The 15,977-nt window shown below is 46.5% G+C and overlaps 2 protein-coding genes across 2 annotated transcripts in view; one reads left to right on the top strand and one right to left on the bottom strand.

The window, feature by feature from the left end:
- Window positions 1–3,001: 3,001 nt before the first annotated feature.
- ZCCHC9 (zinc finger CCHC-type containing 9) lies at window positions 3,002–9,568 on the top strand. Its single transcript, XM_037374221.1, has 5 exons — window positions 3,002–3,682; window positions 4,835–4,985; window positions 5,242–5,334; window positions 6,466–6,534; window positions 8,559–9,568. The coding sequence occupies exons 1-5, from the start codon at window positions 3,350–3,352 to the stop codon at window positions 8,672–8,674; spliced, it is 762 nt and encodes a 253-aa protein (XP_037230118.1). The 5' UTR covers window positions 3,002–3,349; the 3' UTR covers window positions 8,675–9,568.
- A 3,442-nt stretch (window positions 9,569–13,010) lies between these two features.
- Window positions 13,011–15,977, bottom strand: part of ACOT12 (acyl-CoA thioesterase 12) — a 31,411-nt gene continuing 28,444 nt past the window's right edge. The window contains exons 14-15 of the mRNA XM_037374452.1: window positions 15,110–15,236; window positions 13,011–14,277 (exon numbers count right to left, since the gene is read on the bottom strand). Coding sequence (XP_037230349.1) covers window positions 14,143–14,277; window positions 15,110–15,236 — 262 coding nt within the window. The 3' untranslated portion in view covers window positions 13,011–14,142. The remainder of the gene's footprint in view (window positions 14,278–15,109; window positions 15,237–15,977) is intronic.

The raw sequence follows: 15,977 nt of genomic DNA on the forward strand, positions 1-15,977 counted from the left end.
GCGCGACCACTTGTCAGGGCTCCTCGGGTCCCTTGGGCCAGGTCACCGCCTGCTGCTCATGCCCCATGAAGATGGCCTCTCATGCCCTGCAGCTGGGGGGAGGAAGGCTTTTTTTCCCCCGCAGCGGGCAAGCAAGTGTCCCTGCCCAGGGTCTTTTTGCCTGCCTCTGCAGCACTGAGCAGGGCCCCTGGCCAGGGCTCCTTCGGGCCGTTCTGGTGAGGTGCCTGCTGCTGGTGCCCCACGAAGCTTTCGAGGCTCCCGGGGGGTGGGGGGCAGGGCACAGCATGGCCCCCGCGGGTTGCTGCTTTTCCTCTGTAGCACTGAGCACAGCCCCTGGCCAGGGCTCCTCGGGGCCCTTTCGGCCAGGTTCTTGCCCACTGCTCTCACACCCCCGAGGCACCCCGGTGCCCTGGCGCTCTGGCTCTCTTGCCCATCGCAAGCCTTGGCAGGAGCCAGCTCTGCTCTGCCCTCGGCTCCCTTTCCCCAGGGCTTCTGCCTGGTGCCAAACAGTGTCTGCTTGGCAGGGCTTCAGGCTCGCTGCCCCATCAGGAGCTGCCCCTTTCCAGCTCTCCCTGCACGTAAGGCAAGCGCAGGGCAGGCATGAGATCACTTTCCATGCATCCCTGGCCAAGAAGCACAGTGGCAGAGCACGTTTCTGAAGGCAAAAAGTGTGCTTGTCATCAATACGTGCCATACTTTGGAAAATACCCTGTGGCACCACAAACCACCTTCTTCTTCTTGCTCTTTTGTGTGGTGAGTTTCAGCCCTCATTCGTGAAGCTCTCACTCTTCAGCAAGCAGGCATTGCTTGGCCTGTGTCTCTGCTGCTTCTTTCCGTGGCTCTGTGCCTTTCCTTTGCCAGGCTGCAAGGGATGTTTTTTCAAGCTGAACTGAGGGATGCACCAGCCTGCTCCTGGCTACACGTGTGTTGTCTTAATGCTTGTGAGCATTGGCTCCGTAACAGATTCAGAAGAATAAAAGAAAATCCTGTTTCCACTTGTAACCTTTGTGATTTGTGTCATTGAAAGCATTTTTGGAGCCAAGGAAGCCCTGGTGTTTCAGGCAAATAACAGTCACATCGTTGTTATTAAACCTATGGTGAACACCAGGAACAGAAGGGAACAGAACTGTCATGCTGTGCTGTGCCTGGAGTGAGAAGCTGTGAGCGGGTCTGAGGGGTCCCTCCAGGAGGGCAGCTCTCTGCAGGGCAGGGCCCAGGCCCAGCCACGAGACAGGGGCAGGCATGGGCGCATCTACAACATGGCTCAGGCAGGGACTGAAGGGCCCAGGCTAAGCTGAGACACATCCCCTGTGTCCTTGGCAGGAGACGGGGTGCTGGTGGTCCCAGGGGAGGCCAGTCCCAGCCACTGAGGGCAATGCACACCCCCAGGACCCTGGCACAAGTAGACTTGCACAGCTTGTAGGCCTTCCTTTTAATGATGTTTATGGTTGCCCACTTCGGAGACAAGAGTATTAGGCCATGGACATCTGCTCTGAGGAAGTACTACTGTTCTCAGGATACTGTGGTTTAGCTTGTTTTTCTAAGGAAAACAGCTCAGGCATTTCTGAAAATTAGTTCAAGTAGGATAAAAAAATCCACAGGGAAATGAACAGGTATTGCTCACCTCAAAAGGATTTGCAGCCATTTAGTTGAAGAGCACATCCTGCTTCAGACTGAGGGCTTCGTCTCAGCCTCCCCAGGGTCAGACATGTGGGGTTTTGCCATCCTGTGGACACCCAGTGAAACTGGATTAACACAACCCTTTCACAAAAAGCCCATCACACCTGCCCTTTGCAAATTTACCTGGATGGTCAAATGATCTGGATATGACCCAGAGCTCTACCCCCATCAGAAAGCATGTGCCTCCTGCCAACAAGGTGACAGAGGCAATGCCCAGGCTGGGACATGACTGCCCATTCAATCCCTTCTGCTAGTGCAGGGCTGGGAAGAAATGTCAGCAGAGATTTCCTCAGTACATACTGGTAGGGAAAGGAGGTAGGAAGAAAATGACAAGAGAACAGAACAGAATAGTTCAGCTGGAAGGGGTGTACAACAGCCATCGAGTCCAAACTGCCTGACCACTTCACAGTGATGACCAAAGTTGAAGGACGGTTATTAAGGGCATTGTCCAAATGCCTCTTAAACACTGAAAAGGCGTGGGACATTGACCACCTCTACAGGAAGCCTGTCGCAGGGTTTGACCACTTTGAGGAGCAAGGAAAAAGATGATCAAGAAACAAAACAAGTTTTGGACTTCTTTCCAAGAGGACGACCTCACCACAAGCAGGGTAAGAGCGTACGTCCCTCAGTGCATCGCTAAGGAGTGGTGAGGAAATCCTGCGCGTGCTCTGTACATCTCTGCAGCGTGCATGCAGAGCGAAGCAAAAGCCTGTCTTTCCCCTCTCGCATCCCCCATCCAAAGTAAAGCTCCCCGGGCGGCACAGGTGCCTGCAAAGGGCTATGTCCCACAACTCCGTTTACCCCTGCGATAAAGTTAAATGTCTGGAAGCGGGCTAGGCGGTTCGGAGTGCCTGAACACACTGCAGGTGCACGCTCGCACTAGGGGCACATCCGTTTCAAAGAGGCCGTACGGACAACGGCACACACGCTAACGAGCAGGTGAGGGCTCCACGGCAACAAGCGTTTCGGCAGCACGGCTGAAAAGGGGGGGAAGCAGCACGACCCCGCAAGTGCACTACGGTGACGGGGCGAGGCGGAGAGCCGCTGCCGGGCCGGCGGCCGGTGCGCTGTGCCACGGGGAGACGCCTGCGGCCGCTCCCGCGCGTTCGCCGTCGGACGGGCCCCGGCAATAGCGCCTGCACCTCCCTCCGGAGAGCGGCTCCACCTCACCGCCCCAGCCCCGCACAGCCGGGCCTCAAGATGGCGGCGGTGCGGCGCCACAGGGGGCGGGGGCGGCGGGCGGAAGTGACGTCAGTGTCGGTCCTGCGACACGCCCGCCCTCCCGCAGGCGGCGCGGCGGGTGCGTTCCGCTGCACTTCCGGCGCGCCGCTCTGCCGGGCGGTCTGTGCTGCCGCGGCGGGCTCGGGTGAGCGGCCTCCCCGCGGCCCCGTGGGGCCGGGCCCTCCGCCGGCGGCACCGGACGGCTGCCGGGGCGCCCCTCGGGCGGGCTGAGGGGGCTCGGCAAGTCGCCCCCCCCGCCGCCGCCTGAGGAGGCGGGCGAGGGGCCGGGCGGGGCTGAGGCAGCGCGGCCGCCCTGTGGGTGCAGGCCGTGCCCTGTGGGAGGCCGTGGGGCGCTGCCCGGGGCGCTGCCGGCCCCCTGCCCCACTGACCCACTGCCTGCCGCCTGACCCATTGCCTGCCGCCCCCAGGAGCTGCCCGCGCCGCTGCCATGACCAGGTGGGCCCGCCGGAGCGGCGCGCCCGGCGAAAAGGCGCTGGCTGCCACCCCCTGGGAGCAGATGGTGGCGCCGGGGGGCCGCCCCGGCCCTCTCTGCCTGAAGAAGGAGCAAGAGAAGAGGAAGAAGAAGAACAGAAAGAAAAAGGATTATCTGAACGAAGACGTTAACGGGTTTGCGGCGTTCCTGAGGCAGAGCTCGGCGGGTGGCGAGGCGGCCGAAGCAGCCGGCGCTGGGCTGGACGAGGAGGTGGCCATAGCCTTGAAAAAGGACAAGCGGCGGGAGAGTAGGAGGCTGAAGAGGCAAGAAATGAAGAAAAATGCCATGGTGAGTTTTGTCTTGAGTCGGGGGGGGTGGGTTTGCTGGTCGTGGCAGCCGGTTAAAAATTTGGGAGACGCTCTCTGGGAAATGCGGAGTCCCTGGGCTCTGCTGGCGCTGCCAGGAGGCTGTGCAGCCAGGAGGCCAGTGCCGTACCTGCTGGACCCATAGCGTGTACTAAATGGCGTTTCACGTTTATAAAACGTTAAGCAACCCGACTTTGAAACAAGCAATGATATTCGGCTTCAGTCTTAGCCTTTAGCATGGCTTTTTCGGTTTAACACTGTGCTTGCTAGCTTATGATGGATTCACAGCCCTTCCTGTCTCCTGGGTGAAACTAATTCAGTGCGTTTCTAGATGTAATTCACCAGCACAATGTTCCTGCTTTTCTGGGGCCTCTTTCTGCAGTGTCTTCTGCTTGAGAATTGGAGCGAGATCTTTAGCAGACTGTAATGAGACTGTCTAAAAGGAGTTCTCTCAGCACGGACTTAAATGCATTCAGCATAAATTTGTGCTGAGTGTAACTGGCAACATAGTAAAGAGAGTTACTACTAATTAACCTGGGATAGCCAAGTTCTTAATGAGTAAATCATAGGACTGGTGCAACATTGCTTGTATTCACCTAAGCACTTACTGCAGTAGTACTTAAAAATCTTGTGGAGCTGTGCTGTAGTCAAAATAAGTGTTGTCGTTCATCCAGAGCACTTGGTTGCCAATGGGTGAATACCCTATACGGTGGTGTTGGTAAAAGGAGAAGAGTACCCATAACGATACAGTTTAATGGCATAGACCACTGACAGTTGTTTTGTGATTGAGGTATAATACCTGTTCTGTCTAGCTGTTTGGGGAGAAAAATCCCGTGATATGTTTGCCTTCTGAAAAGCTGGAAGGCCTTGTTAGACTGGAATTTTCAAGTCTTTGAGGGCCATTCACAAAATCTTGTCTTTTTATGTTAGTGTAACCACAAATCTCAACATTGAAGGTGCATATCTCATAGTACACTCAAGGTTTCAGCCATGAGAAATAGTGGTCTAGTAGAAGTCTACTGGCTACAGGTGGTAATCTGCTAAGTAAATTCTTTAGTAATCTACCTGAAAACACTGTGTTTTGCTATGCTAACTGTCTTTGAAAATGCGTATACCTTAATTTTTATTTTCAAAGGTATGTTTCCACTGTAGAGAACCTGGCCATGGTGTTGCTGATTGCCCCGCAGTACTTGAAAGTCAAGATATGGGTACAGGAATCTGTTACCGGTGCGGATCCACAGAACATGACATCAGCAAATGCAAAGCAAAAGTAGATCCAGCGGTTGGTATGTCTCAGAAGTTTGTATTTCTTGAGATGCTTTCTTCTGACTACTGAAAGAAAAGCCTTCCGTTTTAGTAATTTAACTGTTTTGAGGAGATAGGTTAATACATTTAACGGAATACAATATTAAAACAACGAACTTGATAGTGTAATGTTTATAGTATGAGTGTAGTAAAATATTGTCATTATAGTGTGTTCACAGTTGTCTGTGACTTTACAAAGTTTTTAATGTGGATCATAAGCTGTGTGGGATTTTGCAGGGGCATTTCCATATGCAAAATGTTTCATCTGTGGTGAGATGGGGCATCTGTCAAGGTCATGTCCAGATAATCCCAAAGGATTGTATGCTGAAGGTGAGTGTACTCATTTACTAAAACCAAAACACATTTTTCATACTTAATGGATATGGAACAAAGTAACATTGCAAGCAAATGAGGATCTGACTGAAAGGAATTTCTGCATATTTTTTACTGTTGGTAAAAGCAGATTAATTCTAGGGAATTCAGAATATTGATTACCTAGGGCTTGCTGTTTTAATTGTAAACAATGTTAAATGACAATATGAGATGCAAAGTATGTGAACTTGCTGGTGATTGCAATATCTAGAGGCACACGAAGGAACAAAATCATAATAGGCTGTAGGTACATAGTGTGTATTTGTATGTACGTATACTGAAAGTACATGATAAAAATGTATTCTTGTACTATAGCGTAAGACTTTGGGAGTGGTTCACGCAAAACAAGGGCTCTCACTAGAAAGAGGACATCTTCAGTTTAAGAGAATTTATTGAGAAATGTGATCCAGGTTTGAAGATTTCACTCAGAATCTGCTCTGCCCTGTTTTGCTGTTGGCACTAACACATAGCATTCTGTCTCCCAGTATAAACTTGAGGTCTGGTAAACTCAAAAGGGTGATCTTAGAGCACAGTTAAATTGGAAGAAAAATCACTTTACTTTCAATGTTTGGATTATGAGTGGAATTTATATTTTGTATCACAGTACCTCAGTTGGATTTCCTGCCTCTCAGGAACACCTGTTAATTTAAGAAGTTCTTTGAGTATGGATTTCAGCAGAATTCCGCTTAGTTTATCAAAAAGAGAGCTTCCAACAAATCAGAAATATTCAGTATGTGGTGACTGGAATCTGTAGTATGTGATGCTTTACAGAGCAGTATGGTTACAAACAGCTCTCTCTGTCTGTCAGAGACGCGGAGGCAGAGGAAGCTGTCTTTGCAGGCTTCCAAAGCTGGCTGCGTATCTGCTCCACAATGTTACAACGTTGTGCCAAGGACCACAGACCTCTCCATAGGGACATTTCCTTTTCTGTAGTGACAACCTGTAAATAAGATAAGTAGAATGAGATTTTTCAGTATACGAGTGAGAGCAAAGTAGTGTGGGAGGGTCGGGGTTGTTTTTTTTTTTTTTGGGGGGGGGGGAGGGGGTGTTCATGATTTTCCCAGATGAGCAACAACTTTCTCTTACCAGGTGGTGGATGCAGACTTTGTGGATCTGTGGAGCACTTCAGAAAAGACTGTCCGGAAAAACAGAATGCGGGTGAGATGCAGGGGAGTATACAGAGTGAAATTTGAGTGCACAATTAAGTAATACTTACTTACTGCTTTGCCCAACTTTGGTCAGGAAAAAAATGGTTTGAAAAGAGAACTTGCAAATAGCAAAGGTGACCTTCCTTTGGGAATGAGTGCTTATATTAAGGGGTATGTGGAGGAGGCATTACGTTGCAATGCAAAACTTGAACGTTCCTTTAAAAAAAAATAATGTAGCATGTGGGTTTCTGAAGATAATATGAGCTAATATGTATTTGTTAGCCAGTATTTATGCTGCTATTCATAACTTAGCTGTGGAACAAAACTAGTTTCTTCTTTTGATGATTTCTCTTTGAAGTGGTGGAACGAAATACAATGTTGGCTGCAAGGGGGTGGTACTAGCAGCTTGTAAAAGCTGCGTGTGCAGGCAAATGTTCCAAGTCATTCAAGACAGGAGAGAAAGAGGAGTCAGGAGATCTGTCCATCTGGATTCACCAGCTAATAAAGCAGCTTGCTTGCATGTTCCTCGTGTGGGTGGGAAAAGTATGTTATATATACCAAAAAAGCTGTGCTAAGGCAGGCAAAAGCGTCAAACAGGTTTGAAGAATGAATCTGTTGCTGAAGTGGTGACTTGTTTGTGCATTTTTCTACTTTGTATGGCTTATAGAACTTTTGGGTTAATAATATACCATTTCTATGGTATCTATGTAAGAAATACTTGTGGATGCAATAGAGGCCTATACTTTAGCCATTTTCTGTATCTGGTCTTTCATAGTTGCATCTGAGACCGTATTTCTATGGTATCTATGTAAGAAATACTTGTGGATGCAATAGAGGCCTATACTTTAGCCATTTTCTGTATCTGGTCTTTCATAGTTGCATCTGAGACCGTATGTAACATTCTAGATGTATGCTGCTTTGCTAGTTTAGAGCAAGTGAGATTGAGTCTTAACTGGTATGGTGGAATTTTTGATATGAAAAGACTCTAAAATTTCCCCAAACTCACCAGCCACAGCAGATTGCTGGGAAGTGACCACTCAGATGACTGCTGAGTTGAAAGTTTGTAACGTAGCCCTTGTTGGATTTCTGCACACCACATGGATGGCAAACTACCTTTGTGTGGTTAATGGTTTCTGTAAATCAAAAACCTGTACAGATGCAGTAGGAGAAAAGAAATATTTGTAAGGAGCAGTGTTGCTCAAAGCTGGGCCAGCTGTTGCAGGAAATGGCAGACTTCAGCTGTTAGTGAAGTCCAGTGCAAGTCTTTCTGCTCTTTGGTGGTAAGGTTCTAAATTATATGTGAAGCAGAACTGGAATTTTTTTTTTACTTCTCTTTTTTTTTTTTTAAGTTTTATGTCCATAATGAAGACTGACAGTTGCTGTTAATTTCTCAAGGGACATCTTACCCTTTACGCTAATGTTTCAAAACTATTATTGCTGGTTAATATTTTAATTAGTTGGAACTGTGACACTATTGGTAAGAATTGTAATACTCTTTGGAACAATTTTGCATCATGCAAAGTACTTTTAAGTTACAGGAAGACAGCTGGTAGCTGCAAAGAAGTTTAGGCACTACTTGTTTCTTCAGGTGGAATGACTTGATGTGAGTTGGGATACGGAGATTTTGCTCTGTTGTGTCTCCTCAGGCTGAGTTTTTTCATCTATAATAGAGAGGGTCTCTCCTCGACTTATTCTGAAATGTTCATCATAAGAGTTATTTGGACTTCATGTGAGAGCTAATGCATCATTTGCATACTACTTGAATGTTTCTTTGGACAGTCCAATAGGAAAAAAAAATGTAGTGATTTCTGAACCTTGACAATCCGCATGGGGGAAGAAAGGGTGTTTAGAAAACACATTTAAAAAAAAAAAAAAGTTTTGTAAGGAGAGTTGGATTCAGGGCCAGAATGACATGGACAAATCTTTGGTGAAGTAATAACAGGCCCTTTGCGGGTCGGATCTCCCTGAAATGCAAAAGTTTGATGTAATGGCAATGCTTAGCCTTCCCGTAACCTCTTGTGTCTCACTCTGCAGATCAGGTTACGGTTGGACGATGGGCCATTGGAATGAGTGCAGATTATGAAGAAATTGCAGAAACGCCAAAGGTGCAGAAACCAAAAGTGAAAGTACCCAGAGTTGTGACCTTTTGAAGGCCTCTGCTCTAACCTGTGGTTAGCCTGCACTGCTGCACTCCAGAGTAGTGACTACACAGAGTGGATTGCTGGTTCCAGAAGATCAAGCAGATTGCTGCTGCTAAACTATTTTTTTTTGTCCCCCCTTGTTTTTCCAGTTTGCCTCCCAGACTCACCTAGCTTACTGAAAAGCTGGGAACAACAAAAGTACAGCAAGTGGATATTTTATTTTTTCATATCTGCCAAAATACGGCATTCCCTCTGATTCACGTTCTCCCTTACTGCTAGCTGTATGAAGAGGGAAATTGGCTGCTTCTTGTAACAGGGACCTGGCTGCAGTAATCAAACCGGGAATGTGTGTTTTATCATGGGGTTTATGACCACTGGATTTCAGTGGTCAGTGTTGTCACCTTAAGAGCGCTGCTTTTAGTTATCAGAGGTGAATACAATTACACTGATCTTACTAAGACTGTTTCTTTGTTTCTCTGAAAGGGATTGTGGGTATTTTCTAAAGAGTCTTATGTTCTGGTTGGGTTTTACCTTCTCCTTTTAGAAATAATCAGGCCTTCTGAAGGCTTCAGCCTGCATTACAGAGTAATAAACAACAGCCCTGAGGGAAAGCACACGGCGATAAAGCTATTGCTGCTGAAGAATTAATTCACCCTTTCAATGACAGTGGCCTGATGGCCTTTGTGAGAACACAGAAGGAACACCAGGTAGCAAACGAGAGGTCAGGACCGAGTTCTGAGGTGCTTAGGACCAGCCACTGCAGCCACTGAAACCATAGGTTTGGAACATACTTTTCTTACAGCAAAAAACAAATACAGGAGTTTAATTGTTCAGATATATTTTATATTTGTACTTTTTAATTATTTTTAATAAAACACTGCTGAAGAATATACTTGCTCTTAATTTAGGTTTCCTGGTTCTGCTCTGGATACAAAGGCACATTAAGTTGACTAAGAGAGGGCATGTATTTATCATTTTTATAATAATCAGGGCACACATTTAAATGTGGAAGAAGAGTGGATGTGAATGAAATCAAAGATCAGTTACAGTGTTTTAAGTAACTACTGGATCAAAACTCAAAGCAGTATCACTTTAATGTGGACATTTTGCAACATACCTTTATCCCAGTTTAAAAATTGTTTATTTACTCATAGGATTGAAAGGGGTATTGTTTAAAAAGCATCTTTTTAGACTATTTCTTGTCTTCAAAAACTCCTTGATATTGTAATGTGTTCTCTTACCCATAGGAACTTGAAGCCATTCGCCTTTACTTTCCTAGCAGTACAGTACTTCCCAGATAAGGAGTTGGTAGATGGTGTGGTGTGCCTGCTGTGGTTCCAGAGTACAGCCTCTCCTCCTGAGGAAATGGGCTGCGGCAGGTCCGTGGCTCTGAGTAACGTGTGCTCACCCAGTTGTGCTACTACAGTGCGGGGCAGAAGTGTCCTCACTGACGGGCTGTCTGTCAAAACTGCTAAGTTGCGTGTTGTACGACACCCAAGTTGGAGAAAAAGGAAATTCGTTAATCCCACAGCTGATCACTGTCACTTCTGCTTGGTGAAAGGGACTGTGAAACCAGGACAACTGAGATGGCGGTTGTGGCAAAAGAAGTCCCACAAGAAGCGGTGGATTAACCTTTGTTCTCAAAGTGGAGCAGAAGCAGGGCATGCTAGCATCCAGCTTGCCGAGCTTCTGAGCCCAGCCTTCTCTTCATCCTCCTTCTAGTGCTCCTCTGAAGGTCAGTGAGCCTAACAACCACCGCTGGGTAAGGCAACCTTGTGTTTTGTACCTGTGGCTTTGATCCGTCTTGCGCTATGGAAACACTTGCTGGGCTCCTACACGTGACAACTGCTCTGTTGTCCTCTGAGGGGAAAAAATGGACTTCTTCAAACGTGGACAATTGGAGAGTACAGTCTCTGTGAGAATTACAGTGTAAAGGCAGCAGCTGTTTTCAGGTAATTGCACATGTGCTTGCATGGGGGTGGAAGCACGTATGCCTCCCTCTTGTCCTCTGCTTCAGTGACTGCTGAGGAAAATGAGGCAGGCACTGAAATCCTTGCGCTACTCTCATAGCTGCACTGGTTAGCAATCTACAGGGACTTTTGGACAAAACAACTTGTTAAATGTACCCACTTACCTCTTTTTACATTATTTCACAAAGGGATGTGTAGTTGAAAGCTATTTGAACAGCACCTGTAAGAGGTGCTGCATGTAAAGGTGCACTGTACCCACACATTTCAGAAGCTGGGCGAATAACTGGAGTTTCAGCAGAGTAGTTTGTGTGCCAGAAACCTGAATCTTAAGTTGCACAGAGGCTGGTAAATACAATCCTTGCTCTGTGTCAAAAAGACCTTTCCCCATACACCCCCAAAGACATGTGATGGCTGCATCTGGAGCATGGCCCAGCTTTACAGTGCTTTGCACTACAACGGCCAAGGTCCTGGTGTGGGGGGCTGCTGTGGTGTAACCTGGGCCAGCAGCTCAGCCCCATGCAGCCACTTGCTTGCTCCCTCCATGGTGGGATGGGGAGAAGATTGCAAGGGTAGAAGTGAGAAAACTCGTCACGAGACAATGACAGTTTAATAGGTAAAGCAGAAGCCACGTATGCAAGCCAAGTAAAACAAGGAATTCATTCATTGCTTCCCATCAGCATCATCCCCAGGACAGCAGGGCTCCATCATGTAACAGTGACATGGGAAGACAAATGCTGGGTGTCCGTCCCGCCCCCCCCTTCCTTCTTCCTCCAGCTTTACATGCTGAGCATGCTGCTATATGGTATGGCATATCCCTTTGGTCGGCTGGGGTCAGCTGTCCAGGTGCTGTCCTGGCTCTGTCCCCTCCCAGCTCCTTGCTGGTGGGGTGGGGTGAGAGGCAGAAAAGGCCTTGGTTCTCTGTAGGTGCTGCTCAGCGGTAACAGAAACATCCCTGAATCACCAACGCTATTTCCAGCACAAATGCAAGGCACAGCCCCAGACCAGCTACTATAAAGACCATGAATTCTATCCATTCCAGCCAAAACCAGCACAGGGGCAGAGGGCAGATCTGCTCATGCAGGCATGAGCTCAGCAGAAAGCTAATCATTCAAAAACGCCAAATAATGTTCTCCAGATAGCCCCTGCAGTAGCCCCACAGCTGAGCTCCGTGTCTAAGTGTCTCTAAAAGGCAAGTTATACTCTGCGCTGCACAGGCAGCCACCCGAATAGCTGGTGTGAAATGCTTGGCACAGGCAGCGTTCGGGCTCTTTCTCACTAATGCGGTGTTCAGAGCTCAACATTAGGTGTCTCTGTTCACTAAAAATTGGGACCACAGAGACTTAACACACCCACTCAAGCGCTTGTCTGCCATCATCTGCAAACAGGCGTGGGCAGGACTCAGGAGAGCTGAGCTCCTGGTCCACAGAGGGGGTCTGGACCCTTCCACTACCAGCCAAGCCAGGAGGCAAGCACAACCTCGGTGGTTTGCATGCTCTGGAGGGGGCTGCCTTGAGGCTGTGAGTCTCACTCCCTGGACTGAATCGCACCTTACCCGTGTGATAAAAATGACGAACCAAAATCAGGAGCTAGATCTAGTCTGTCCTCCATAGCCAAAGACCTGGACCTGCTTTACTTAATTAGTAGTCCAAAGATATCCCTGTGTTGTGTGCCATACGGTGGCCAGCCTTCGCTAGGCATAGCAAACAGCAGCTGTATTCACTAATGTTTTGGTTCAAGACTGTACCCAAGCTAAACTAGTCTTGCTGAGAGGCCAGGTGACTCATGGTGCTAGTACACCCAGAGGGCTTCCAGCACTCCCTTTGGTTCCTCTTCTGCTGCACATGGCAGACATGCCATATGCAAAATGTGCTGGCCTGCTGTAACCTGTAAATGGCTGATAAAAGCTTTGATTCGGTTATAGGTTAAACTGAAGATGTGTTCAAGTGGGAACTGGAGAAGACCCCTAGAGCTCTTGCTCTGCTAATTGGGAGACTACAGCAAGATAAAATGGCACTGCTGTGGTTCACATGCTTTGATTCTCTTAATACCCCCATGTTCATGTTATGATCCAACTGCTGATGATCATACTCGCTTTTCTGAACAAGGCTCTTTTGAGCAAAAATAAGAGCAGAAAACAAAGCAGACCCACCACAATAAAACCTTTGAAAATATTCTCCCTTTTCATCTGTGAGGGAGTGGATCCAAGAGCCTTACTGTTCTGCATTTATTCACCCCTAGCAGAACAGTCTTGCATAGAGCTTGCCAGCTGGAAGGTTACAGCACTTCTGTAGGAGGCCAAGAGTCCCCATCATCACTACAAAGCAGTCTTTCTGGAACAGTATCTCGAGTCATTTCAGAGATACCATAATACAGGATTTGCAACCTCAGAAACAGTAATTTATTGGAAGTCACAGATAAACGACAAGTATTAACAGATAATGTACAAACATCAGTGTGGTGGATGCCAGGTGCCCACCAAGCCGCTCTATCACTCCCCTTCTCAGCAGAACTGGGGGGGAAGAAAATAAGATGAAAAGCTTGTGGGTCAAGATAAAGGCCATTTAATGAAGCAACAGGAAAAGTCACACGCATGGAAACGAAGGAAAACAAAAGATGTTACTCTCTACTTTCCATCAGTAGGCGATGTTCAGCCACTTCCCAAGAGGCACGGTGTCAGTACAAGCAGTGGTTGCTCCAGAAGACAAGCATTCTACGTAACAAATGCCCCGCCTTCCTCCCCCTTTCTCTTGGCTTTTATATCTGAGCAGACACCATATTGTTTGAAATATCCCTTTGGTCACTTTGGGTCAGCTGTCCTGGCTGTGTCCCCTCCCAAGATCTGGCTCACCCCAGGTGAGGGGGGGAATGCTGAAGAGCCAGCCTGGGTGCTGTGCCAGTGCTCCTCAGCAGCGGCCAAAACACTGGTGTGCTGTCACCACCTTTCTAGCCACCAATACAAAGCACAGCGCTGTGAGGGCTGCTGTGGGGCTCAGGCAGACCCAATACAATGAGCAAACACTAACTTATGTGGGGTGTAATCAATTTATTATTTAGTAGGTATGCAAGAACCTGGACAACCAGGTCAGAGCACTGGATAAGCTACTTAGTAGCACCACATCTCTTTAAGTTACACGGGATGGTATTTACTGATTTAAAACTGACTGGATGGCATTACGTGCGATATAACATTAAAATAGTGAAATGGTCTCATGAGATACAGTTCTACTTGGCCAAGTTCCGCCTCCACTTATATGAAATCCATTAATGCAATCAAAAGCAGAATCTGTCCCTTAATTTTTCTAAAATTAAAAACTGAATTTAGAACCTAAAGCCTAATCTTAATTTGATAGAAAATGCTTGTACTAGATATTCTCAGGATCAAGCCCAGTATCAACTACATGATCCAAAGTAACTAACCTGTAGAAAAACGATCAACGTACATGCAGGAATATAAACCAGTACTGCTTGATAATCTTTAGAGGTCTCTTCAGAAATCTGTTTTTAACTTCAGCACTTGCTGTCTTTCAGCTCCAAGAACTTTATACATTCCAAAGCAGTGTCTTCAATGGATTTTGATGAGCCAGTAAGATTTGCAGCTAAATACGGCATAACACCTGATGTCACTTGATTGAAGTAACACACCTGTTTAATAAAAAATAAATGAAACATAAAAGCCTATGGATTGCAATACTCAGCCACTTTTTTGCAAAGCCTAGATGAGTATTTATGGATGCAAACAGAATCACATAGTGCTGCTCAAACTGAAGGCAATAATTAGCAAAAAGAGCATGCCTTTTTTACAGTACTTTAGTGATTTCAGTGCCCTCACAACTGCCAGGTCCTTGAGCATCTGTAGGCAAATGTACACAGCAGTGCAGCAAGAAACATTATGTGTAACCTGTTAAATGTACGTGCTTTATGAACAAAGCTGTTGCCTGAAAAAAGAATCCAAGACACTGAGAGCTGCTGACTGTTGTCAGAAATATATTTTCTTTAATGAAAAAGCTACAGCCTTCCCACAGAAAAGAACAAAAGAGGAACATTGCCATTGGTCCCAGAGATGGGATTCAGATTGTATAATTTCTGACATAAGAAAGTTAAACATTTAGTCTGAGAGAATTCCTTGGACTTCCACTGTAGTCAGTGAAAAGAGATGGACACTACCAGAGACTATTTTAATGCACACTTTCTAGAACAATATTTTAAGACTTAATTAATTACTCTCTGGATATGCCTGGTCATCTCCTGTGCTTAGTTTAGATTTCATTCCTAACATTCAGATCAGCCAAAGTCAGGCAAGTTTCCACTTTGTGGAATAAAGAATGTCTTTATAACCACGCTGAACTCTGGGGAAACTGACTCATTCTTCTGTTGTATTGCTGTTACTGTTCTAGACTGTCAGCTCAAATGAGATTATACACACATGTAATACTGCAGGAAAGGAGACACAGCTGAGGTCTGCAGAACTACTCACTGTACAGGAGCTGTTGCTGTCACTGTAGATCTGGAATCCGGCACAAAGGATTTCACTTCTGCAGTATTCTTCAGAAGGTGGCATAGATGTGAGGGTAACTGACTTAACGGCTACTATGTAGGGTTCACTGCAGGACAAGGGGAAGAATCAAACATTTCTTCAACTATTAAAAAAGATACATGTAAATGACTACAGAGTATGCACAAGCTATACCAAACGTCATTTTCATATGAAGGCAAACAAGCTCCTCTGTGTTTACAGATGCAGGTTAAAAGATTCAGCTCTCTTGAGTCACATTAAGGCTTTATCGCAGACTCCAGTCAAGGGGACTTCTGTGGAAAGCCACAGAACAATCATCCACAGACAACACCTTTATTTTAATTTATCCCGCTCTCCACAGCCCATGTTTACGGAACCAGTGCCTAGGAGCAACTCTTACTAAGAGGATTTACAGTGTGGCCCCAGCACATGTAAACATCATTCAGTTACCAGATGGGGGGGGGTGGGGGGTGAGGTGGAGGGAAAGCAAGCACAGTACATAATACTGCCTTTTACAAGCAGTGTTCTGTTAACATGAATTACTGAATGTAAGAAATTAAGCTGAAAATAATGAATGATAAGATACACCAAATGGTCCCATTTATCCGTGTTTCATTATGCAAGAACAAAAGGAAATCTAATGGAAAAAAAATCAGTGTATGTTAAACTGATCAAGGGACATTTTAAACGAAATTCAGCAGCAAAATTTACAGATACAATAAATGTGTCACACCGAGGTTTCAAGAAAGGCCAAACACTTCCTTGAATTACATTAAATGGGATTACAAAGTCATTTAAAACAAAGAAACAAACCCCCAGTTATGTGCTT

This window comes from Falco rusticolus, chromosome Z (genome assembly GCF_015220075.1).
Source record: "Falco rusticolus isolate bFalRus1 chromosome Z, bFalRus1.pri, whole genome shotgun sequence".
NCBI classification, from domain to species: domain Eukaryota; kingdom Metazoa; phylum Chordata; class Aves; order Falconiformes; family Falconidae; genus Falco; species Falco rusticolus.